This window comes from Pelodiscus sinensis, chromosome 2 (assembly GCF_052426305.1).
Source record: "Pelodiscus sinensis isolate ZL-2025 chromosome 2, ASM5242630v1, whole genome shotgun sequence".
Taxonomy (NCBI): Eukaryota; Metazoa; Chordata; order Testudines; family Trionychidae; genus Pelodiscus; species Pelodiscus sinensis.
Window position 1 is genome coordinate 66948059 of NC_143053.1, and position 22734 is coordinate 66970792.

The following is a 22734-nucleotide window of genomic DNA, read 5'->3' on the forward strand; positions in this document are numbered from 1 at the left end:
GGTAGGTGCCACTCTCCTGTCACTGAAGCTACATTCCTCATTGAGGGTGGTTTTAGTTTGTCACCAGAAAAGCTCTCTCCAAGCAACAAAGAGCCGGAACACTGCTTAGCTTATTACAGTGCGGCTGCAGCAGTATAAACCATGCTGTTGTAAGTTGCTCAGTGTAGACATAGCCTAATTTTTATTACAAAACCATTTGAGTGCTGTAATAAAGTAAACTGGGGAACCCTCAGCTAAGCTAACAGATTGGTGTGCAAATGTCCAGTGTGTAAGTGCCCAGATTGCTGTATAAGTGCCCAATGAGAGGAACTGGATACACAGCAGAGACATCTCCAGGGAATGTGGGTTCACTGATAGTTGCAAGGCATGGTTTAGAATGCAAACTCTTGAGGAGTTTGCTGGTGAGAGAAACAGACTGGTGTGGAAAGGAGCTGTCTTATACTGCAAACTCCAGCAAAGCTCTCTCCTGGTTAGTCAGAGAGGTGACACAGTAGATTATGGTTCTGAGTGCCCTGAGCAGAGCATCACAACAGGTTCAACACTGAAAGTATCAGAGCCATGGATAAGAGAACATATCCACAGCTAAGTCTGCAGGCAGAATTTTAAAAAACAAACAAAGCAATTACCAATTTATAGTATAAATTCAACTTTCTACACAGACCCAAAAATCTGCCTTCAGATGCACTCAATCAACCACATTAACTTCAATGGGACTGTAACCGAGAATCAGTCCTGGCTGACAGTCTGCAGAGAGCCGCCAAATCTTTTCACAGATGGGCTTTTTCCTTCTAAAAGGCAGAATTCAGCCCTGAGTACAATGGTCTGTAGAAATCAGTGACAACACACAAAAGAACAACCTAAATTTTTATTCGTGTCATTTGTGGCTCATCTGCAGCTACATGATTTTTTGTTACATTGTAGTAGAAGTTGATTTTAAATCACTATTTCACAGCATCACCCCAGGCAGCATTACAACTCCCATTAATTTCCCATTAGCACACTTCAATTAAAATTAATATGTAATTGTTTTTAGTAATCACATTTACATTCGTAAATAAGAATGAATCTTGAATATGATATTAAGAAAGGCCAATTTCTAGCCATTCAATAGCTTAATGAAACTAATCATATTTTCTTTAAGCAAAGATCTTGAGAGGCCAAGTCATTTCAAAATATGTCACAAGGTGACATACATGTACTCAAACGCATACACGTATTCAGACCTACTAGGCTCAGAACTGACTTTTATAATGTCCAGGCACAATTCCCTGTGTTTAGGAAGGAAGCTCCATTCCCAGAGATTGTTCCAGTGAACTCAGAAAGCAACTGCTCGGCATCAGAGATCACCAGAAACACATCACACCAATTTGTTACTCTCAGTGGGAGCTCCCTCTTGAATTCAGAGTCCAGTTCCAGGTCACCATTTTAACACCCTGCATGGAACTGTTCCTAGCTATTTGTGCGATTGTCTCTCCACATGACCACCGTTTCTTTGATATCTAAGTTCCATTGGAGCAGTAAATCAGCTGGCAAATAAGGGATTTGCTGATGACTTCTGGAGTCAGAACCTTCACAGGAGATTGTCCTCGCTGCCAGATGTGATGAGAATGAACAACTGCTTCTGTGCTTTCACAGCTAAGCACAAAACCCACTTTTTATACCTTCATGTTTATTCATATATATGTTGTTGGTTGGATATCTAAATAATCACCCAAACCAATCTCATCACCTAAGTCTACTTGCTGGCAAGGAGGAAGCAAGATTATCATTTTTACTTATTGACAATGCACTCTAATTCTATGGTAGTGGGACAATAGAAGAACCTAGACTGATAAAGTAGATTTAACCCAGGCCAAAGGAAAAACACAAAAAAAATTGTAAAGTAAAATAGCGTCCCCAAAGCAAAGAGAAGAAAGCAGCACAAGTTTTCAACAGCAAGAACTTCAATCTTTAGATTAGTGTGCATGTCAGACTAATATGACACACACAATATATAATATACCACAGTGGCCTGCCAAAGAAGGTGCTCATAATGTGTACAAACCAAATTTCACAAAGAGGTCAGCCTGCATTCTGACTGCTTACATGAGAACTTCTCAGGCTAGTCTCCATGCTTTATTAGGTGGGAGAGTTTTCATTTCTATGGATTTCCTGCTGCAATTGTGCTTACTTTTCCAGAAGGATGCACCTACTTTCCTGAATGCACAATTCTTTTGGACCCACAATTGCACTGAGAAGTGTTGACATAAAATACTTACAGGCAGTCCCCAGGTTACGTACAAGATAGGGACTGTAGGTTTGTTCTTAAGTTGAATTTGTATGTAAGTCGGAACTGGTACATATTGTAGGGGAAACTCTAGCCAAACATTTCTCCAGAGCTCAGTTTTATTCTCCCACACCTCACTTCCCTCAGTCCTTTTCTCAAGCTGAGGTGTCTGCTGGGAAAAGCTGCTCCGCATCTCCCTGGTCTGCTGGGTGGGGCGCTAGCTTTGTGTCTCCTTGGTCTGATAGGGGGAAAAGCAGCTAGTGCGGGGTTGCCTCACCCCGTTTGTAAGTAGGGATCCGATGTAAGTCGGATCCATGTAACCCAGGGACTGCCTGTACATGTCTGTAAGATATTTGATTAAAAAACTATACTAATATGAAATTAATTCAGCCACACAAAATAATTAAAAATTAACTAACTATAAAAATGAGAAATCATCATTGAGCAGGTCTACTTCTAGTGGCATTCCTTATGGAGTAGTTCTTGTCCCTATTTAACATCTTTATACATGACATGAAAGAAAAAACAAAAAAAAAAATCACTGATAAGTTTGCAAATGGCTATAAATTGGGTGCATGGTAAATTTTGAAAAGAACAGGTTACTGTTTGAGAATGATCAAGATCACTTGGTAAACTGAGCACATGTGAATATATGTTTTAATATGGCTAGAGTGAAAACATACATATTGGAGAATAAAGGATGTAGGTAATAATCACAGGATAGAGAACCCTATCCTGGGAAGCAGTGACTCTGAATGAAAACTTGGGAGTCTTGATGGATAACCAGCTGTCCATGAGCTCCCAATATGATGCTATGATCAAAAGAACTAATGTCATCCTGAGATGCATAAACAGGGAAATTTTAGTAGAAATAGAGAAGTTATTTTACCTCTATATTTGGCATTGGTGAAATGGCTGCTATGTCCAATTCTGATCCCCACAACAGCAATAGTTGGAGAGGATTCCAAGAATGATGAGATTACAAAACATGTCTTATAATGACAGATTCAAGGAAATCAAGTACATACATAGGGAACAATTATTTAGTAATTGGCTCTTCAGTCTAGCAGAGAAAGATATAACAAGATCCAATGGCTGAAAGCTGAAGCTAAACAAATTCAGACTGGAAATAAGGCATACTTTTTTATATTGCTTGTATTTAACCATGAAAATAATGTACCCATGGTTATGGTAGAGTCTCCATCACTGGCAATTTTTAAACGAAATGTGGATTTTTTCTAACAGACCTGCTCTAGAATTATTCTGAGGACATTTTATCGTCTGTGTTACACCAGAAATCAAACTAGCTGATCATAATGGTTCCTTCAGGCCTAAAACTTCTATGGGAATGTTATAAGCATACCTCATTTCTCATATCATTCATTTTTGATAACCATAAGGACTCTGACTTTCATGAAATATATTGGGGGGAGGAAAGGAACAAATTAGACAAATAGACTATAAACAATAACTACATACAATACTACAAACAATGAGCTATAAAATAATTAGACTTATGGAAAAATAAAGAAAATAGTTAAGTTATCAGTGAACAGCTAAGAATCCAGTCAAATTATTGATCAAAAATTTAAAACAAACGAACAAGGGTGTAAAACATCAATCCCAGCTCACCATGCTGCCTGCATTGCCATGTGATGTTGGACCATACCCAGCTCCATTCACAAACCCCTAACCTTTGCACGTTCCAATCTCACAAACCCTAATCTTTGCACGTTCCAATCCAGAGAGATGTTGTGGAGCACTGTTCTGAGGCACCTGGGCTGATACAGACTCTATCTGTATGCTTCTTTACAGACTACCTCCCACCTGCAACTGAAATGCTTCACTCCCGCCATTTTGTCCATACTGGAGGTGGACTGGGGGAAGGAAGAGAAATGTGTTCTCAATATATACAAATTACATGGTATCAGATCATATTTGCTAAGGTCCCAAATCTGCAAACAGATAAGCACAAGCAACTTTACACCTGTGAATAGTGTCATTGTACTCAATGGCATTACTCACGTGCATAAAGATACTTGTGTGTTTGCAAGATTGGGTCCAAATACTAATTATGATACATCTCACTGGGAGTCCTGAGTTCAGCCCCACGTGGGGAAAGTGCACAAGCAATTTTGAACAAATATTTTGTTGGTTCTTATGTTCTTATGGTTGAAATTCTATTTGCTTCTCAGTCAGTAAATGTTTAAAAAACTTGTGATTCTGGATTAGTCCCAGCACAGATTTGATGAAAAATAATATTCAATACACTTCTATGAAAAACAGAATTTAACATTCTAGACTTTGTTATGAAAAAGGAAACTTGATCTATTTACTATTGTCAAACTCTCTAGATTATTATTTAATATTTTTATATTGAAGTAGTAACAAAGGCCACAGTCAGATTTAAATTGTGTTAAGGGACAACCTCTCATCCAAAAGGGAGATCTCTGGAAGTTAAAAATTCCAAATTTAGAACATTAAAAGGTGATGTACTGAATCCAAATATAAAACAGAAATAAAAAAATTCTTATTAAATGATGTGACTATAACAGGAAATATTTTTATAATAAATGCTAATAAAATAACCTGTTCTAAAAATACACCTAGCAGTCAAAAAAGGAAACTTCAATAACACTTTGACTGTTGCCTCTATAGATTGCTACATTCAGCATACCTGAAACATTATTTTTGTATACCCTAATTTTATTTTGAAATTGTAACTAACAGCATACATTATGCTTCCTCAAAAGTAGGCTTTTTTAAACACTAGTAAAATTTGCTTCCAAATTAATATGCCTCAATTTAAAAATCTGTTTTAAGAATACAAATTCAGTTCCAGAAAACATCTTTCAGGGATGAAGAAAAGAAGGTATCTATTTGAACACTTAAGCTACATGGTACTTAATAGCATTTCAGCATTTGAAACTATACAGTTACTATGGCATAGTTTTTGCCAAAAACTTGAATACCGATGACGATATTCAGTGCACATGTCCTTTCAGTCAAGTACCATATATTCTATAAAGTATTGTAACATGGCCTTTCCATGAACATCACATTCTAGATAACTATTCAAAAGTTTTCAGAAACATTTCTTCACCATACATGATGCATGATAAATGGAAAACATGAATTTTAGGACAAGATGTTATGTAAATATATGTTTTCCAAGCACAACAATATGACTATACATCTCCTAGGCAGAACATCTCTTTTCTAGCTGTAATCTTCACTCTCTGAAGTTCTCTAATCATATCAATGTGCAGATATGAAGACAATTCTAGATAGTATCAATTATGGTATATTTTTCTGAGTCTCCCTCCAGAGCTTCCACCCACCTCTTGCCCTATGATTTCCTGCCTTCCCCCAACACCTACCCCACCCAGTGATGCTCCGCCTGCCCCAACACCTACCCCCTCAGTGGTCCACCATCCCCCTGTACCCCTGTACTTCATCCCAACCCCTGCCTTTCCCAGTGATCTTCCATCCCCTGAGCCCTAACCACCTTCCTACACCCCAGCCCCTGCCCTGCCCTGTCCAGTGATCCTCCATCCTCCAAACTCTTCCCTCTCCAGTGATCCCTCAGATAAATCTGGAGGTGTATTATATTTTGAATTCCAAGTTGATGTAATCCAGGTGAAATGCCACTAACTGCACATGACAAACAGAAGACAACTAAACAACTAGCTTAAATGCCCACTAGCATTAAAACTTCATCAGGCTTACCATACTTACCACTACCTTACTTCTTAGGATTTTTACTAAGTTTCTTCTTAAGATAACAAAATGTTATCACGACCATCCAGATAGTGGGAGCTTTGTCTTATATACCATAATTTTCTCCCCGATCCCCAATGGGACCTTATTACCCACCCAATCTGATTTTTCACACTTGTTCTCTGATCATCCAACCTCCTCTAGAGTCATGCATAATGACACAGCCATCCAAATCACCTGAACACATTACAACAGCCAGTCCTCCAGAGGCAGTTACCAATACTTTTTGCATGGTCACACTGCATATTAAATAACAATCCGAATAAAAAACAGTGTACCAATAGGGATATGCAATATATTCATTGTCTACCTACTCAGCCCCTGGGAAAGGAATAGTATTGTGAGTGGTGGCAATGAAAAAGGTTTAACCCTGTTTCCGCATACACATAGGAGCTAACTAGATTGGGTAATATTCTAATCCAGCTGCTGCATCTAAGCCTCAGAGAGCGGCACACACCCCAACTACATTAATTATAGGGTCACTTGCTTCCGGAAAAGAAAGAGGGAAAGTTTAATAGCAATGCAAGTTTTAACTCATGAAATAAGCCTGAGAATCCCCCGCCGCCGCCATCCTCCCAACTATTTCACAGGACTGGCAGGAGCCGAGCCGCCGAGCTTCTCTCCCTTCCCTCGCGGGCCGGTAGGGGGTGTAAGAGAGTAAAGGGGTCCTACCTCCAGATCTGCCCCAGCTGCAGGATGTGGATGAGGGACTGCAGGAGCCAGATGCAGAAGGCGCAGGAGGCGGACCTGCTCTTGCCGGCCCTACCGCCGCTGGTGCTGCTGCTGTTGCTACTGTTGGTGGCCGTGGTGGCGTTGCTCTTGCTGGCGTTGGACGCCTGCCTCTGCGGCGTGCAGGGGCGAGGGGCGTCCATGTCCCCGGCCGCCGAGCCGCTGCTCACCAGCAGTTTGCTCTCGGCGGCCGGGCAGTGGCTGGCGGTGGCAGCGCTGTCCTCGGTGCTGAAGTCGTGCACGAACCAGCGGAAGCTGAACACCTGCACGGAGAGGGAGCCGAGCAGCACGAAGAAGAGGGTCAGCCCGAACCACCAGCGCTGGCCCCGCACGTAGTAATCGACCGCCAGCCAGATGTCGGTGCCCACGTCGGCGAAGTACACGGCCAAGGCGGCCAGGATCCACAGGCAGTCCCACAGCGAGTAGCGCCGCTGCTCCCGGCCCAGCCGCAGGCACAGCGCCGACGAGCCCCCGCCCGAGCCCCGGGAGCCGCCGCCTCTTCTCCCGCCGCCGCCGCAGCAGCTGGAGCCGCCGCCCGAGCAGTCCCCGCCGCCGCTGCAGCAGCCGCCCCCCGGCGCCTCGTCGTCGCCGCCGCCCGGCCCCGCGCCCGAGGGCAGCCCCGGGGCCAGCGCCTGCACCGAGCCCGAGTGGTCCGAGTTCTGCAGCGGCGTGAACGCCACCTCGCCGCCCTTCTTCATCTTCAGCCGCCCGTCCGACTTCGCGGCCATGATGCCTCCGCCCCGCCGCCGGGGAGAGCGAGCGCGCCCGCCTTTATCCCGCGCCTCCCCCTGCTCCTCCCCCGCCGCCGCTCCGCTCCGCTCCCCTGCCCGGCTGCCGGCCGGGCCGCCGGCTCCTCCCGGGGCCGCCGCGCCTGGAGCGCCGCCTGCCTGCGGGGAGCCACGCTCAGCCCCCGAGCCCCGCCAGCCGCGCGCTCCGCCCGAGCCGGCAGCAGCCGCGGGACCGCTCCCCGGCCCGGCGCATCCCTCCGCCCTCCGCCGCCGCCACCCAGCTGACTGACGCCGGGAAGAGGATGACCTCATCCCTTCCTCCTCGCTGCCGCCGCCGCCCCCCGCACCAGCCGCGGCGCGCGGGCGGGGAGGGGCGGGCACCAGCGCCGCGGGGGCAGGGAGCCGCGGGAGGGGGCAGCTACCTGCCTGTCCGCGGGGGCGGGGAGTCGCCAGGAATTGCACTGGGGGGCGCAAGGGTTGGGGAGTGGTGGGGATCGGGCATGGGGGGGGGTGAGATTTCTGAGGGGCGCAGAGGTTGAGTACGGGGGTGGGGGATCACCTGGGAGCAGGGACTGGAGTGTAGGAGGGTGGTTAGGGCACAGGGGATGGAGGGTTTCGGGGGAAGTTGGGGAGCACTGGGCAGGGCAGTAGTTGGGGTATAGGCGGGGGTGAGCGGAAGGCAGATGCAGATCACTGGGCTGGGCAGGGGTTGGGGGGAGGTGGGGATCGAGTACGGAGATGAGATTACTGGAGGGCGCAGAGGCTGGGTTCAGGAGCAAGGGCACGGGGTGGGGGAATCACTGGAGAGGGAAGGGTTTGGGGGGGATGGTAGATCACCTGGCAAGCCAGAGGGTAGGGTGGAGGAGGGTGGTTAGGCACGGGGGTGGAGGATGACTGGGGAAGGCAGGGGTTGGGATGTGGAGGATGGAGTTATGGTACAGGGGGATGGCGGATCACTGGGCGGGGTAGGTGATGGGGGCAGGCGGGGAATCACAGGGGGAGTGTTGGGTGAAGCTCTGGAGAGAGACTCAGGAACACATGGAAGAGGCACGCAGTTGTCTACTTGCGCAGATGGACGAGGACGGGAGGTGCTGGGGACCCGGGAATATAGGCGGAAGAGGCCAGGGGACGCTGAGCCAAGGGTCCCGGGAGAAGCCGCAGCGCCAGGGAGGGAAAAGAGGGGTAGCTAGGCTGACTGAGAGGAGAGCAGTGCTGGGGAGGGGCGAGGAGAGCAGTGCTGGGGAGGGGCGAGGGCGGGGTCTCGGCCAGCCACAGGGCGCTGCAGTGCGGGGTGAGAGGGGTCGCACTGGAAGCAGCCACAAGGGGCGGGAGCGGCGCCGCGCCAACAGCAGCTGCCGGGAGGGGGCGCACTGCCATGGGGAGCAGGGGGCGGAGCAGGCAGCTCCACTGTCCGCTTGCTGCTGCCGCCGCCACTTGACTGAGCGGGGAGAGCCTAGCAAGGCTTCTCCCTTAGAGGCTGGGTCGTTTGGCCGCGAGCGAGGGTGGCTGAGGGGAGAAGGTGAAGGAGGCTGCGCCGGAACCTGGTGGCCGTGGCTGGCGTAGGCTCCCTGCAGACATTGCCCGGCCAGGTATGGCCGAGTATTTCGGATAGCGGGCAGCGCCACGCCCCAGCTCCGGCCGCTGTCTGCTCCCGGGGAGCGGCTCTGAACGCGCTGGGGCAGCGCACATTTAAGCCATACCCTCGCCTCTCGCGGGGAACGGGTCACACCCGTTAGCCTTGGCAACTGCGTGGCCCCGTCAGTCTGAAACTACAGCGCGAGTTACGGTGCGGGAGCGGCGCCGCGGGGCAGGTGCGGAGACACCGCTCTGTACTGCACCCAGAGACACCGCTGGCCTAGCGTCATTCCCGAGACCAACGCGTGCGGGACCTCCCCTCCCCTCTGCCTCCCTCCTCCCCCAGCATTCCCGAGCCAAGTTTCTGCTGCGAAAAGGAACCTGCTTCCAGAACTGTTGCGCGCGCTCCCTTGGCCGATGGGTGGTTCAGCTAGAGCCGCACAGCTGGGCGGATGGCTGCACTTTTCGTCTTCCAACCAAAGGACAGGTGGGTAGGCTAGGCCCTACGGCATCGCACTGCAAATCTCTCCCTTGCCGACTCTGCCCCCGAGCTTGCACTTTTCAGCAACCTAAAGCCTGATCCCGTCTCTCCACCATACGCTTCCGCTCCAGTAATCTCTCCCCCTTGGACACCCAGCACTTCTCTTGTCAACAAAGCGCTGCTAACCTCCAGTAGAGGCCTTGCTGACTTGGCCATGCGACTGAGCTAGAGGCCAGTCCTGAACGCGTAGTTGTTCGTTATACTGTTATTCTCAGTGCAACAGCATCATATTGCTTTAATTGCTTCACACGCAAAGGTGGCAGTATATGCACAGTTGCTTGGTTAGGTTACATCTGATTAATCGTTTTTCGCTAAAAACCACAATTCAGCCACAGAAGGATGTGATAAACAGTTACACAGGGCTCAGTTAAACAAGCCACTCCTTACAGATACCGGAAGAGCTCTGAATTTGGTGTGGGAAGCGGCAGTTGGGAAAGGAAGGACAACTGCCCTGTTGTAACTCAACTGACATCAATGGGTGTATACAAGTGAAGGTCAACATTGGGCACTACTATTTTGGTTTTCTAGGTATCCTGATCTTATGTTCTGAAGTACAGGTTTATTTAATGGTCTTTTTTATCTGTGATATATTTTCATAACTATATTTTTCCTTTCTAATTAAGGCAGCCAACAAATTAATCATATTGCTAGAAAAATCCAAATAGAAACCTTAATTAAAACATGATAGGAAATTCTAATGGTAAACCTGCTACTTAGTACAGTGCCTAATCCATGAATGAAGTGGAATCATTTATATTGACAAATAAAAATACAAATTAGTTATGCATTCAAAATTTTGATCAGAGGCTGAGTATAATAAGAACTTTTGGTTCTACAGACAACCTTTATGCTTAAAAACTAACATTACACTATGTCTTAAATTATACATATTAAGAGACTGTTAAGGACTATATGGTTGAGCACTTAAAAGTCAGGGAATTGTAAGGTTATGATTGCCACTCTTAAAATCAACCTTGCCCCCTTGAGCATATACATTACAATACAGTCTTTAATGACAGGATCACATCATGTTTCTCAAATAATGTTCACTTATTCTGCAATCTTAGACAGTCAGATATAGCTATACTTTTAATTTCTGCTCACCCTTGTAAGCCTACACTAATTTCATTCTTATAATTGTCTCTCATATAGTTCTTGCCTTAGACTTTTTATGTAAATTTGTTTCTTTCTAAAGATATCTACTTTATTAAGTGAGGCTACGTTTACACTGCAGTGTTACAGGCAGTCCCCGAGTTACGCGTATCCGACTTATGTTGGATCCGCAGTTACGAACGGGGATTTTTTCGCCCAGGACGACGGGAGCGGCGGGACGCCTGGTCCCACCACCCACGTCCTCCAGGGCGAGAAAAGCTGCTCTGCGTCTCTCTGGTCTGCTGGGGGGGGGGGGGAGAGGAGCCAGATCAGTGCCGCGGTCCCACCCGGATCCTCCGCCGCTTTGCTCAGTGTCTCCCTGGTCTGCTGGGGGGGGGGGAGGGGATGCAGCTAGTGCGCCCCCCCCCCCAGCAGACTAGGGAGATGTGGAGCAAAGCCCTGGGCCTGTGGTAGAGCAGGTGGGGCGCTGCCGGTTGGTCCCGCAGCACCGCTCATTGGCGCTACTGGACCAACCCGGCAGCACCCCTGCTGCTCTGCCCCAGGAGTCCTGATTCAGCTGCTGATGATCAGTTTCAGCAGCGGCTGAATCAGGACACCTGGGGCAGAGCAGCTGGGGTGCTGCTGGGTTGGTCCAGTAGTGCCGAGGAACGGCGGCGCTACTGGACCAACCCAGCAGCAGCCCCAGCTGCTCTGTCCCAGGCGTCCCCAAGTCAGCCGCTGCTGAAACTGACCAGCGGCTGACTACAGGAAGCCCCTGCCCGGGGCTTCCTGGAATCAGCCGCTGATCAGTTTCAGCAGCAGCTGACTTGGGGATGCCTGGGGTTCTTAAGTTGAATCTGTATGTAAGTCGGAACTGGCGTCCAGATTCAGCCGCTGTTGAAACTGATCAGTTTCCAGCAGCGGCTGAATCTGGACACCAGTTCCGACTTACGTACAGATTCAACTTAAGAACAAACCTACAAGTCCCTATCTTGTACGTAATCCGGGGACTGCCTGTATTTCGGGATACCTGACATATCCTGAAATAGCTACCCCACATCTTTCAAGCATGCCCATTATTTCAAAATATATCAGGCTCGCTATTCCAATGTCCCTGTAAACCTCATTCCACGAGGAGTAAGGGGCATTTCGGAATAGTGGTTTATTTAGAGATAAGTGCTGTGTAGACAGCACCAAATTTCAAAATAAGCTATTGACTCAAAATAAGCTATGCAATCTGCATAGTTGAAATCACGTAGCTTATTTCAAGCTCTGGGTGCAGTGTAGACACACCCTTAGTCAGCACCTATGTGCTGCTATACTCTAGATTCCCATGTCAATGGATAATGCAATTAACTATATAGCCAGTTACACTACCAAATATGTCAGCAGATTGCCACTGTTATTCTATTATGTTTGCACACTAATAAAATCAGTTTAGTGTGGACTTTTAATATGTGACTTTAATTGACTGTGCTTGGCATATAGAGTAGTACAAGATGTTATAAATATATATCTGAGATTATATTGTGATATAGTATTTGAAACTGTGTGCAATCAACTACCTGTTTTAGGCCCAGATGGTGCTCAGAAGATCTAAGCATGCAGGTCTCTTACCGGCATAAAATGCTTTGCAGCAGCATTTATTCTGTCCATAGACTCTTGAGAGATCTTTCCACATGATTTGTGAGGAAATGGCTGGAGTTGCAGTGGGGATTGGTAAGTTTATTACTAATTGTTTTTTCTATCTACATTGTAAAGGTCCACCTTTGCTCCTGTGGCTTCAAAAGGGGCAGGATTGGACTCCAAGTAGCTGACCCAAAACTCACTGAAGTCAACAGAAAGACTCTAGTTAACCATTGTGCACTTTGGCTCAGCCCCTTCATATTGGAAGTCAGTAGACTTTTTTCCTGTGACAGGGTAAAGTTTCATTTCATTCATTGTTCTAGCCATGGAACTGTGAAATGCAAGCTCTCCTCCTCTGTCTCTTTCTGGTCCCTCCCTCCCCCTTCCTTTCTCCTCCCCCTCTCCCTCCTGGTGGAGCAAGCTAGTACTCCCTTTCTATGCAGATAGTATAATTCTCTACATTCAGCTGTTGGCACTGTAAATAGCAAAGCAGGTGCACAGTAAGTCCCCCTTGAGGTTTAAATGGGTCCTTCTAGTGGGAGTAAGCCTAAATCCACATCTAATATATAAAGCCCCTTTACACTACTGGAACCATTTCTTCCTTTTCTTCTTATCAACTAGATGCTTTTTACTTTGTATCCCAAGCAATATGTAGGTACTGGATTAGTATCTATTGAAGTATTGGGCTAAATTCTTTACTCTGTTACACTGGTGCATCTTAAATGGAGTTGCACCACTACAACAAGGGAATTAGCATATTCACAGTATAGAAACTGGTGTGCATTCAGGAAACCAAGATCACTTTTCAATCTTATTCTATTCATTACAAAATATAATTCAAGGGTAATTACTGTGATTACAGCCATCATTACACCTGCTTCATAAACCATGCAAAGCAGACTTTTTCTTCTTTGCAAAAACTCTTCCAGGGCTCTATTTTCATGGGTGCAATATCTTTTGCTTTTGCTTTGTTATAGGTCTGAACAGCTTCATCTGTTTCTTTCTTTTTCTCTTCCCAAATCATCTTTCTATTTTAAGAAAAGTTGTTTTATTCCTATGCTTTTGTACTGGGTTCTCTGTGTCCCCAAATAAGGTCCTTGACCAACTCATTTCCAGACGTTAAGGAAATACTCTCTTTAAAATATGTCTTCTTCCTTTTCCTCTACAGTATTTTCTAGCTTTTTCAGATTCTCACCAATTAGCTTTCCTACAATCTTATTTAGCTAGATAAAGTAGTTCTATCTATTTAATGCATTTTATTCCTGGTTTTGCTCTCAGTTCCCTCGTTCTGCTTTTAGGTTAGCCTGGTACTGTGTAAGATTAGTCAATTTTGCTTGCATAGATCAATACCATTAGCAAAGCTATTTCCCTTAGTTTGGCAATACTTTTGATATTCATGACCTCTTGCTTCAGGGTGGTATTCCTTTCTAGCTTTTCTTCTAGCCTATAAGGAAGCAGATTTTTCCAGATCAGATAAATCTGCTTGGTGTTTTCAGTTATCCCTCAACTAACGTTCAGCTCTTGATACCTTATATATGGAAGGATGAGACAGTCCTTCCACAGATAATCCATGTTGCCTGAGTCTCCACTGCATTACTCTGGTTTTCCCAGTGTGATGCCAAGTGCATAAGACTAAAGAGAATCAAGTCTTCTGTTCTCTTGCATCATTGACTTTCTGCTTTAACCTTAGAGCTTCAATAGCTTTTCCATAGTTAAGACAATAAGTAGGATTCTATTTTAGCCCAGTTTTGACTAATGCCTGTCTACCAACTGCATTTCTTTTTTTTTTAAGTTTAATTTTAGAAACAGTTCAAATAATCATGCTACACAATGTTCACTAGTTTGGGCCTTTTAAATCTGACATGGCTTAAAAATTAAACTACAAATTAACACATGTATATATAATGAGAAAGTCAGCAAAATAGGAGGTGTGTTAAATTTCATATTTATACAATAAAGGATTAATTTACATTTTCCCCGACATTGTTCATGTGTTTCAATTAATTTGACAACAAATGTATTTTATGACTTTTACATATGACTGTAAAGGGGGAAGGCATTTTTGTTATGATAAAGCCAATATAGAGTATTTCAGTCAATAAATGTAAGTCACTGGGGCATGAGCAGCCTACCTAGCTGGCAGACCAGGATCTTGCCTTGTGTTTGTGGAGACAGTTCCAGTACTGACACACATAGCTCCAGGGGGTTGACATCCATGCAAGGATGAAGACAGAATCACGTTTAAGTGGCCAAGCCAAAGATCAGAACTGGAGCCAAAACCTAAATCAAAGGGTAAGCCAGACTCATGGTCAGAGAGAGAACCAGGAATCGAAACCAGGTTTCAGAAATTATCTTTCTTGGTAATATACGTATATTATGTTTGTATTCAGAAGTCAAAGTCTAAGCCAAGGGTAAGCCAGAGTCATAGACAGGGATGTAGCCAAGAGCTGGAGCCAGAAACCAGAACAGCGCTGGGAGCAGGAAGCAAACATAAGCACAGATGCAGGCACAGTATGCATCCAGCAACCACTATACTGCTGCTGTTAGGCTACGCAGCCGACCACTGTCCAGTCAGGAAGTGTAACCCTTTGGAGGGGTCAGTGAGCCCAGTTGAACTTTCTGTGTTGTCTAGCAACCACACTGAGAGCCTGCTGTGCCCCTGACAACCAACTCACTTCTGCGTACAAATAAGAAATCAGAATTCATGATATCATTAATTCATGACATCATTAATTCTAACCATGTACAGTATTGTTTATCAGAGTTCACTTTAAGAAATAACTAATAACTTTCCAAATTAAATATATTGTTTGGATATTAGCATGTCATATGTTGTTTACTGAGTCTAGACGAATATAATCTTTTTTGTAGGACCAAATGCAGATGTGCATATGGAAACATTTCTGAAATAAAAGTGTACCTTTAAAGTTAATAAAACAGGCATCAGTTAGACATTTCTATAGTGTAATCTTTTTTATAGGTCTTCCTAAAAATGTTCTTATGGTTTCAGAAATTATTTTGCTTGGTAATATACATACATTATGTTTGCTAATGTATCCATTACTTTTGTGTGATTTCATTTTGCATAGCATATGTATGAGTATATTATATATATTGCAAAGATACAGGTTCCAGACCAACAAGATACTTACATACATGCCTAATTTAAGTATGGCAGTAGCCCTCCACTGATGTCAATAGGATTACTCATGTATTTTAACTTAGGCTTAAGTATCTTGCTGCATCAGGCTTAAAATGTTAATAGAGTTCTTCAGAAACTACTTAGCATATTTAAGCATGTCAATATATTAAATTAATGTTTTTGCAGTCTCGGTATAGGTTGTAATGTGAACTATGATTTCTCATTCCTATTTATGTGAGTACATTGACAGGAATGTTACATATGAAAGAGGAAGTGACTTCTAAAGTGTGTGAAAGAACTTCAATTCAGGATTTAGTGTTCGTTCTTTAGACAGGGATGTCAGCAATCTTGACTCCACATTGATTTATCTTTTACATTGAAATACATAATTGGAGATAACAGAAGAGGCAGGAACAGGATGGGGAATTATACGGGCTAGATACATTTGTAGGCAAAATCCATACCATGTTACAAACCTTTTCACTGCCTTCCCCACTCCAAAAGCAGTAAGCAACCATTTTGTTAAATTAGAAGGAAAATATGAAAGTAAAATGATTATTACTTTCAACTTCCTTTTTGGTTCATTCATTTTACCTACTTGGTAAAATGATTTTTTTTTTCATTTTGGTAATGAGAATCCTTCAGTGCAGCATTGGGATTGACTGTACAATTGTGAAAGCATTCATGAGCCCAACAATACAATCAGAATATGACTTTGGACAATTAGTTTTCAAAGTCATATTCCTTCAAATCCTAACACCCCCTAGCAAGGTAGGCCTAGGTATTCCTGTGCCTTTAAAGGCCACTAACGTGGATGTAGGTTATATCAGAGCCAATAGCAAATGAATATTGTATTGTAACTCATATATATACCATGAAAGTTAGTTAAGAAGGAAAGTGGAGATAAGAAGCAGAGTTAAAGTTGATTGTTACCGTAATCTTAACTGAGAATTTCCAGACTTCCTGATGCTGAGGTCTTATGAGGCACAGCATTCTAATTTTCTGGTGACATGTTTATTCATTTTGAATCTTCACTATGTAGTGCCTGATTTTTAAAAAAGAATATAATATTCTAGCACTCTTTAAATTGAATAGCACTCTCCTGATACATACAACCTTCATTTTGTCTTAAGTTCTTTGCTTTGGAATTCCTCAGCACTCAATACCAGTCCTTCTGAAGCATTCAGGCCAGAGTTAGAAGAAGGGATTATCCCACACTGCATTTAGGGTATATCTAGATTACATACCTCTGCTGACAGAGGCATGTAAAATAGGCTACCCGACACAGCCAATTTAAATATCCCTGGCTTCATTAAAATAAAAATGGCCACCGTGCTGTGCCGGCTTAGCTGATCGTCGGCACAGCGCGAGTCAAGACACGGATCAGTCAATAAGGGAAGCCTTTGTTGACAGCTCCTGTAACCCTTGTTTCAGGAGGCATAACGGAGTGATTGACAAAGGCTTCCCTTGTCAACCAATCCACATCTTGACTCGCGCGCTGTGCCGACGATCATCTGAGCCGGCACAGCGCGGTGGCCATTTTTATTTGAATGAAGCCGGGGATATTTAAATCCCCGCTTCATTGACTATGTCGGGTAGCCTATTTTACATGCCTCTGTCAGCAGAAGCATGTAATCTAGACATACCCTTAATGCCAGTCCAAGTACAATGGCAGAAAGAGTCTATGGTCTTTCAGAACCCTGTGTTAATAGAGGCAGTATGCCAAACTTCTTCTCTACATAATTAACAGTAGACATTCAAGCACCAGGGGTAACATTTTGAAAAGCTAATCATTGGGTCCAGATTTTCAAAAGTATTTACTTATTGCTCCACTTAGCATTGCAATGTCTAACTGACCCAGAAATATAAACTGGATTTTCAAAAGAGATTTAGGCACTTAGTCTAAATCCCATTGACTCTCAATGGGCTTAGCCTCCTAAATCAGTGGGGAGGGATAGCTCAGTGGTTTGAGCATTAGCCTGCTAAACCCAGAGTTGTGAGTTCAATCCTTGTTGAGGGATTGGGGGCAAAAATTCATCAGGGATGGTACTTGGTCCTGCTGTGAAGGCAGGGGACTGGACTCAATGACCTTTCAAGGTCCCTTCCAGTTCTAGGAGATAGGCAATCTCCATAAATTTAATGTGTAAATTCCTTTTGCAAATTAGGTGTATGCTCCTAAATCAGTTAGGCATTGCAATGCTGAGTGCAACAACCCCTAAATACCTTTAAAACTTGGACCTTTGGCACTTGTGAGCCTAAGACCTGGTCTATACTTAAAATTTAAGTTGACCTGTTTACATTGCTCTAGCGTGTAAAAATTCACATCTCTGTGAGAGAGAAAGTTAAGCTGACCTGGGCCCTGGAATAGACACTGTTATGTCAACAAAATAATTCCTCCATCAAACTAGCTACCGCCTCCTGAATTTATTACACTCATGAAAAAAACTCACTGTACTAGCGTGTATCTTCAGCTTTTAGTTCAATCATACTGGAAGTCTATTGGAAAGTCAATGGATATTGAAAGAAAAGATCATTTAAAGTCCATGAGATTTAGGCTCCTAAGTGCCTCAATCACTTTTGAAAATGAGACTTGAGTCATAAGTCATTAACTGTACTAAGAACATCTTCTAGGCAGCTTCTACTACCGAGACTCCTGTGATATTTAAAGCAGTCCTGTCAAGGTAGAAGTTTCAAACCTTTGTATTGAATCACTTCTGCCTTGTGTTACTGTCCCTGCAATCACAGGGGACATAGTTTGCATTCATCTGCACCTAAAGGAGTGAATTGAATCATTTAATTGTATACTGTGCAGGTAGCGGAAATCATTTTTCAATAAGAAAGCCAGCTACTGGAAGAAGGTATTTACTATTAGTAATGAAAAACAGATTAGGACGGCATTATTTACACATGATAAATCAGCAATGGCATCAAAGAGAATAGTATTACAAACTATTAATGAAAGACATAATAATGAAACAAATCACATAATAGATCACAACAAAGTGATTCAGTGTAATGAATACTGATTCTAAGTAGCTGAACTGTGCACTCTGGGGATACAGTTTTAAATCCATTCCAGCATGCATGGTAGCAATGCAAGTGCAAAGAGTATTTTTGAAGAGCTAAATTGACCCTGTTTTCTTGTTCAGTCAGATCACATCATATAGTAGATCTTCAGTGTGATGACCTAACAAAATGTATAAAAATAGAACTCAACTTGCAATAACCATAAGGTGGGGTTTTTTGTTTGTTTGTTTGAATCAAAATAGCCATTGTTTCATTTTTCATAAACGTATCAGCCAACATACCTTATTTGAAAGAATAGCATGGAAAAAAAACCCACAGGACTTTTAAAAAATGCAAACATGCAAATACTTCATCAGAATGTATTAAAATAAATTTAATTTCTACGGTATAACAAATTCATCAAGTGATCCCTGATTGCATACAGTCTAATGGTGCTCTGGAGAAGAGAGAGGCCCATTTTAACATTCAGATTTAAAAATAGATTTTAAACTCCTCAAAGGATATGCCCACACTGCAGCTAGGATCATGCTTCCTAGCTCAGGTAGACAGACATTGGAAGGTAATAAAGTGATTTGGAAGGTAATAAAGTGATAGGGAATAGCCAGCATGGGTTTGTGAAGAACAAGTCATGCCAAACTAATCTGATAGCTTTCTTTGATAAGATAACGAGCCTTGTGGATAAGGGAGAAGCGGTGGATGTCATATACCTAGACTTTAGTAGGGCATTTGATACGGTCTCGCATGATATTCTTATTGATAAACTAGGCAAATATAACTTAGATAGGGCCACGATAAGGTGGGTGCATAATTGGCTGGATAACCGTAGTCAGAGAGTTGTTGTTAACGGTTCTAAATCCTGCTGGAAAGGGATAACAAGTGGAGTTCCTCAAGGGTCTGTTTTGGGACCCGTACTGTTCAATATCTTCATCAATGATGTAGATATTGGGATAGAGAGTACGCTTATTAAGTTTGCAGATGACACCAAACTGGGTGGGGTTGCAACTTCTTTGGAGGATAGGGACATAATTCAAAATGACCTTAGCAAGTTAGAGAAATGGTCAGAGGTAAACAGGATGAGGTTTAATAAAGAGAAATGCAAAGTGCTCCACTTAGGAAGGAACAATCAGTTCCATACATACAAGATGGAAAGCGACTGTCTAGGAAGGAGCATGGCGGAAAGGGATCTAGGGGTCATAGTGGACCACAAGTTGAATATGAGTCAACAGTGTGATGCTGTTGCAAAAAAAGCAAATATGATTCTAGGTTGTATCAACAGGTGTGTTGTAAGCAAAACTCGTGAAGTCATTCTGCCGCTCTACTCTGCGCTAGTTAGGCCTCAGCTGGAGTACTGTGTCCAGTTCTGGGCGCCACATTTCAAGAAAGATGTGGAGAAATTGGAAACGGTACAGAGAAGAGCGACAAGAATGATTAAAGGTCTAGAGAACATGACCTATGAAGCCAGGCTTCATGAACTGGGCTTGTTTAGTTTGGAAAAAAGAAGATTAAGGGGGGACATGATAGCGGTTTTCAAATATCTAAAAGGGTGTCACAAGGAGGAAGGAGAAAATTTGTTCCTCTTGGTTTCTGAGGACAGGACAAGGAGTAATGGGCTTAAAGTGCAGCAGGGGAGGTTTAGATTGGACATTAGGAAAAAATTCCTAACTTTCAGGGTGGTCAAATATTGGAATAAATTGCCAAGGGAGGTGGTGGAATCACCCTCTCTGGAGATATTTAAGAACAGGTTAGATAGACATCTGTCAGGGATGGTGTAGGTGGAGCTTGGTCCTGCCTTGAGGGCGGGGGGCTGGACTCGATGACCTCTTGAAGTCCCTTCCAGTCCTATTATTCTATGATTCTATGATTCTATGACATGCACTAGCTCTTCTGGAGCTAGGACGCTAAAAATAGAAGCATAGGTGAGGGTAGCATGGGCAGCAGCCAGGACTAGCTGCCTGAATACAAATCCACTCCCTGATGCTTGGTTGGGTGGCTAGCCTGAGCCACTGCCTGTGGTACCACTGGTTACGCTGCTATTTTTAATGTGCTAGCTCAAGCAGATGTAGAATGTCTGTCTATCCATACTGAGAAGCACACTCCCAGTGGCAGGGCCGACCTACCCAAAGTTTAGGAGTATTTAGATCCAGGATTTGGGGTTGATCTTCAAAAAGAGAGGGACACCCTTGCAAACTTCACATCTAGAACTGGGTTTGTATTCTTATGTTTACTATCAATTTTCAAGGAGCGTTCATTTCATAATTTTGTTTGAGGCCCTTCTCTTCTATGGACACTTCAAGCACCCACACTGGTAAAACCAATATAAACAGAGAGGAGTTCATAAATAACAATGTATTCAGTCATAAATGCATTTATTATTTTGAGTATGTTGTAATTCAGAGTAGTGGGAAAGGGACGGTATAAAGGCTTTTCTCTGACAGAAATTAAGAGCCAGAAATGGCTATGACTAAATGACAGCACATGGAAATTCTCTTGTAAGATTCTGAGTAGGTAGAGCAGTGAGATCTAAAGGTTCCTGGATCAGTATTCTTCAAAAGGTTATGTGTCAAATGTAAATGGGAGAAATAATGGGGCAAATTCTTCAGTGAAGATAGATCCAAAAAGATCATTTTCCCACAGTTAGTTTTGTAGCTGCAGTTATGAGACGTTGCATGCATGGTGGGGTGAAAGAGGCATATGGGTTTGTTTAAAAAGTGATCTTGAGAAAATACAAATCTTAATAAATATCAATCCTGAAGCAGATTTCACACAAGTATTAACTATGATTCACACACACAAATCACCAAGAAAAAATGATTTTTATAAATGCTACGATATATACTCCATCCTGTGAAGGCACATATCAAACTCTGAAAGCCATGGTACAGCTCTAAATTTCTGCTTTGTTTACAGTTAATTTGCGCCAAACTGTTAAGAATTCCTAGAAGGGTGTTCACATTAGGTCGGTTCAATATCTGCTGATGTTGTTAATCTAGTGTTTTGACATTTCTACATAATAATCACAGTACCTTCATAATTATAAAATACAAATAAATCAAATCAGCATGAATCTGAAGCAGCAGCATATTCACTGTGCATCCTAGAAAACAGCTATGTATAAAGCTGCACTACAGTGAGTCCATCATTTTCATCCTCAGCAAGCCACCTTGAGGGAAAAATATAAAAACCCATAATTGGTGCATTAGGGACAGTATATCTGAAATCCAACAAATAGGCAAGAAATTAGGGCCTGCTTCTTCTCCTAGGGTATGTCTACACTTGCAGCCTATTTCAGAATAGTGCTGCAAATGTAGGCATTCAGAATTGCAAATCAAGCCCGGGATGTAAAAATCTCACACTTAATTTGCATCTTCCCAGCCGGGCGCCATTTTTTGAAATTTACAAGCCTGGAATAACTGCCTGCGTCTACACACGGCAGTGAAACAGGGGTTCGAAATAAAGCCCTATTTCGAACTACCTGTTATTCCTCCTGCAATGAGGTTTAACAGATAGTTCGAAATAGGGCTTTATTTTGAGTGCCCTTTTCACTGCTGTGTGTCGACGTGGGTAGTTATTCTGGGCTTGTAAATTTTAAAAAAAAAAAAATATGGCGCCTGGCCGGGAAGATGCAAATCAAGCCCGGGATATTTAAATCCCGGGCTTGATTTGCAATTTCGAATTCCTACATTTGCAGCCCTATTCCAAAATAGGCTGCAAGTGTAGACATACCCCTACTGATTTCAGTGACAAATTTGTCATTGACTTTAGCAGGAGCAGAAATGAACCAAAAGAAAAAAACACTATATACTTAAGTCACAAATAAATGATTTCACTGAGTGGCACAAATCTTTGGAATTTTAGACTAAGCAAAAATATTTTCACAGATTATTGTGTAATGTACAGAATGTTGCCTATAATATCATATTTCTGGGGCTAAGAATGGTACTATTTAAATCTGATGCCTCTTTATTGGCTCATAGAATCCCCTGATTCCTACATTTGCCCAATTAATCTCCCATAAAAGCCAGTGGACACTTTGCTACTGACTTCAGTGGAAACGGGTGCATCCAAAGCTAAAATGTACAGATGAAATAAAAATGATAATACTCACTACTTTATAGATAGTGTTTTTTATCTTCAAAAAGCTTATAAAATAACTAAGATTTTCAACTCTTCAGTGGGGGCAAAAAGGGGTGTTTTTGGCTGTGGTAGTGCCAGTGTCTTCACTTCTTTC

At 43.4% G+C, this 22734-nt stretch overlaps 2 protein-coding genes across 3 annotated transcripts in view; both read right to left on the reverse strand.

Moving 5' to 3' along the window:
• Window positions 1-7574, reverse strand: part of XKR4 (XK related 4) — a 287758-nt gene extending 280184 nt beyond the window's left edge. The window contains exon 1 of the mRNA XM_075920695.2: window positions 6719-7574. Within this exon, the coding sequence (XP_075776810.1) occupies window positions 6719-7503 (785 nt within the window). The 5' untranslated portion in view covers window positions 7504-7574. The remainder of the gene's footprint in view (window positions 1-6718) is intronic.
• A 10759-nt stretch (window positions 7575-18333) lies between these two features.
• RP1 (RP1 axonemal microtubule associated) overlaps window positions 18334-22734 on the reverse strand; it is a 325691-nt gene continuing 321290 nt past the window's right edge. For both annotated transcript variants that reach the window (XM_075920696.2, XM_025183398.3), the window contains one exon: window positions 18334-21666. In XM_075920696.2, coding sequence (XP_075776811.2) covers window positions 21612-21666 — 55 coding nt within the window. In that variant the 3' untranslated portion in view covers window positions 18334-21611. The remainder of the gene's footprint in view (window positions 21667-22734) is intronic.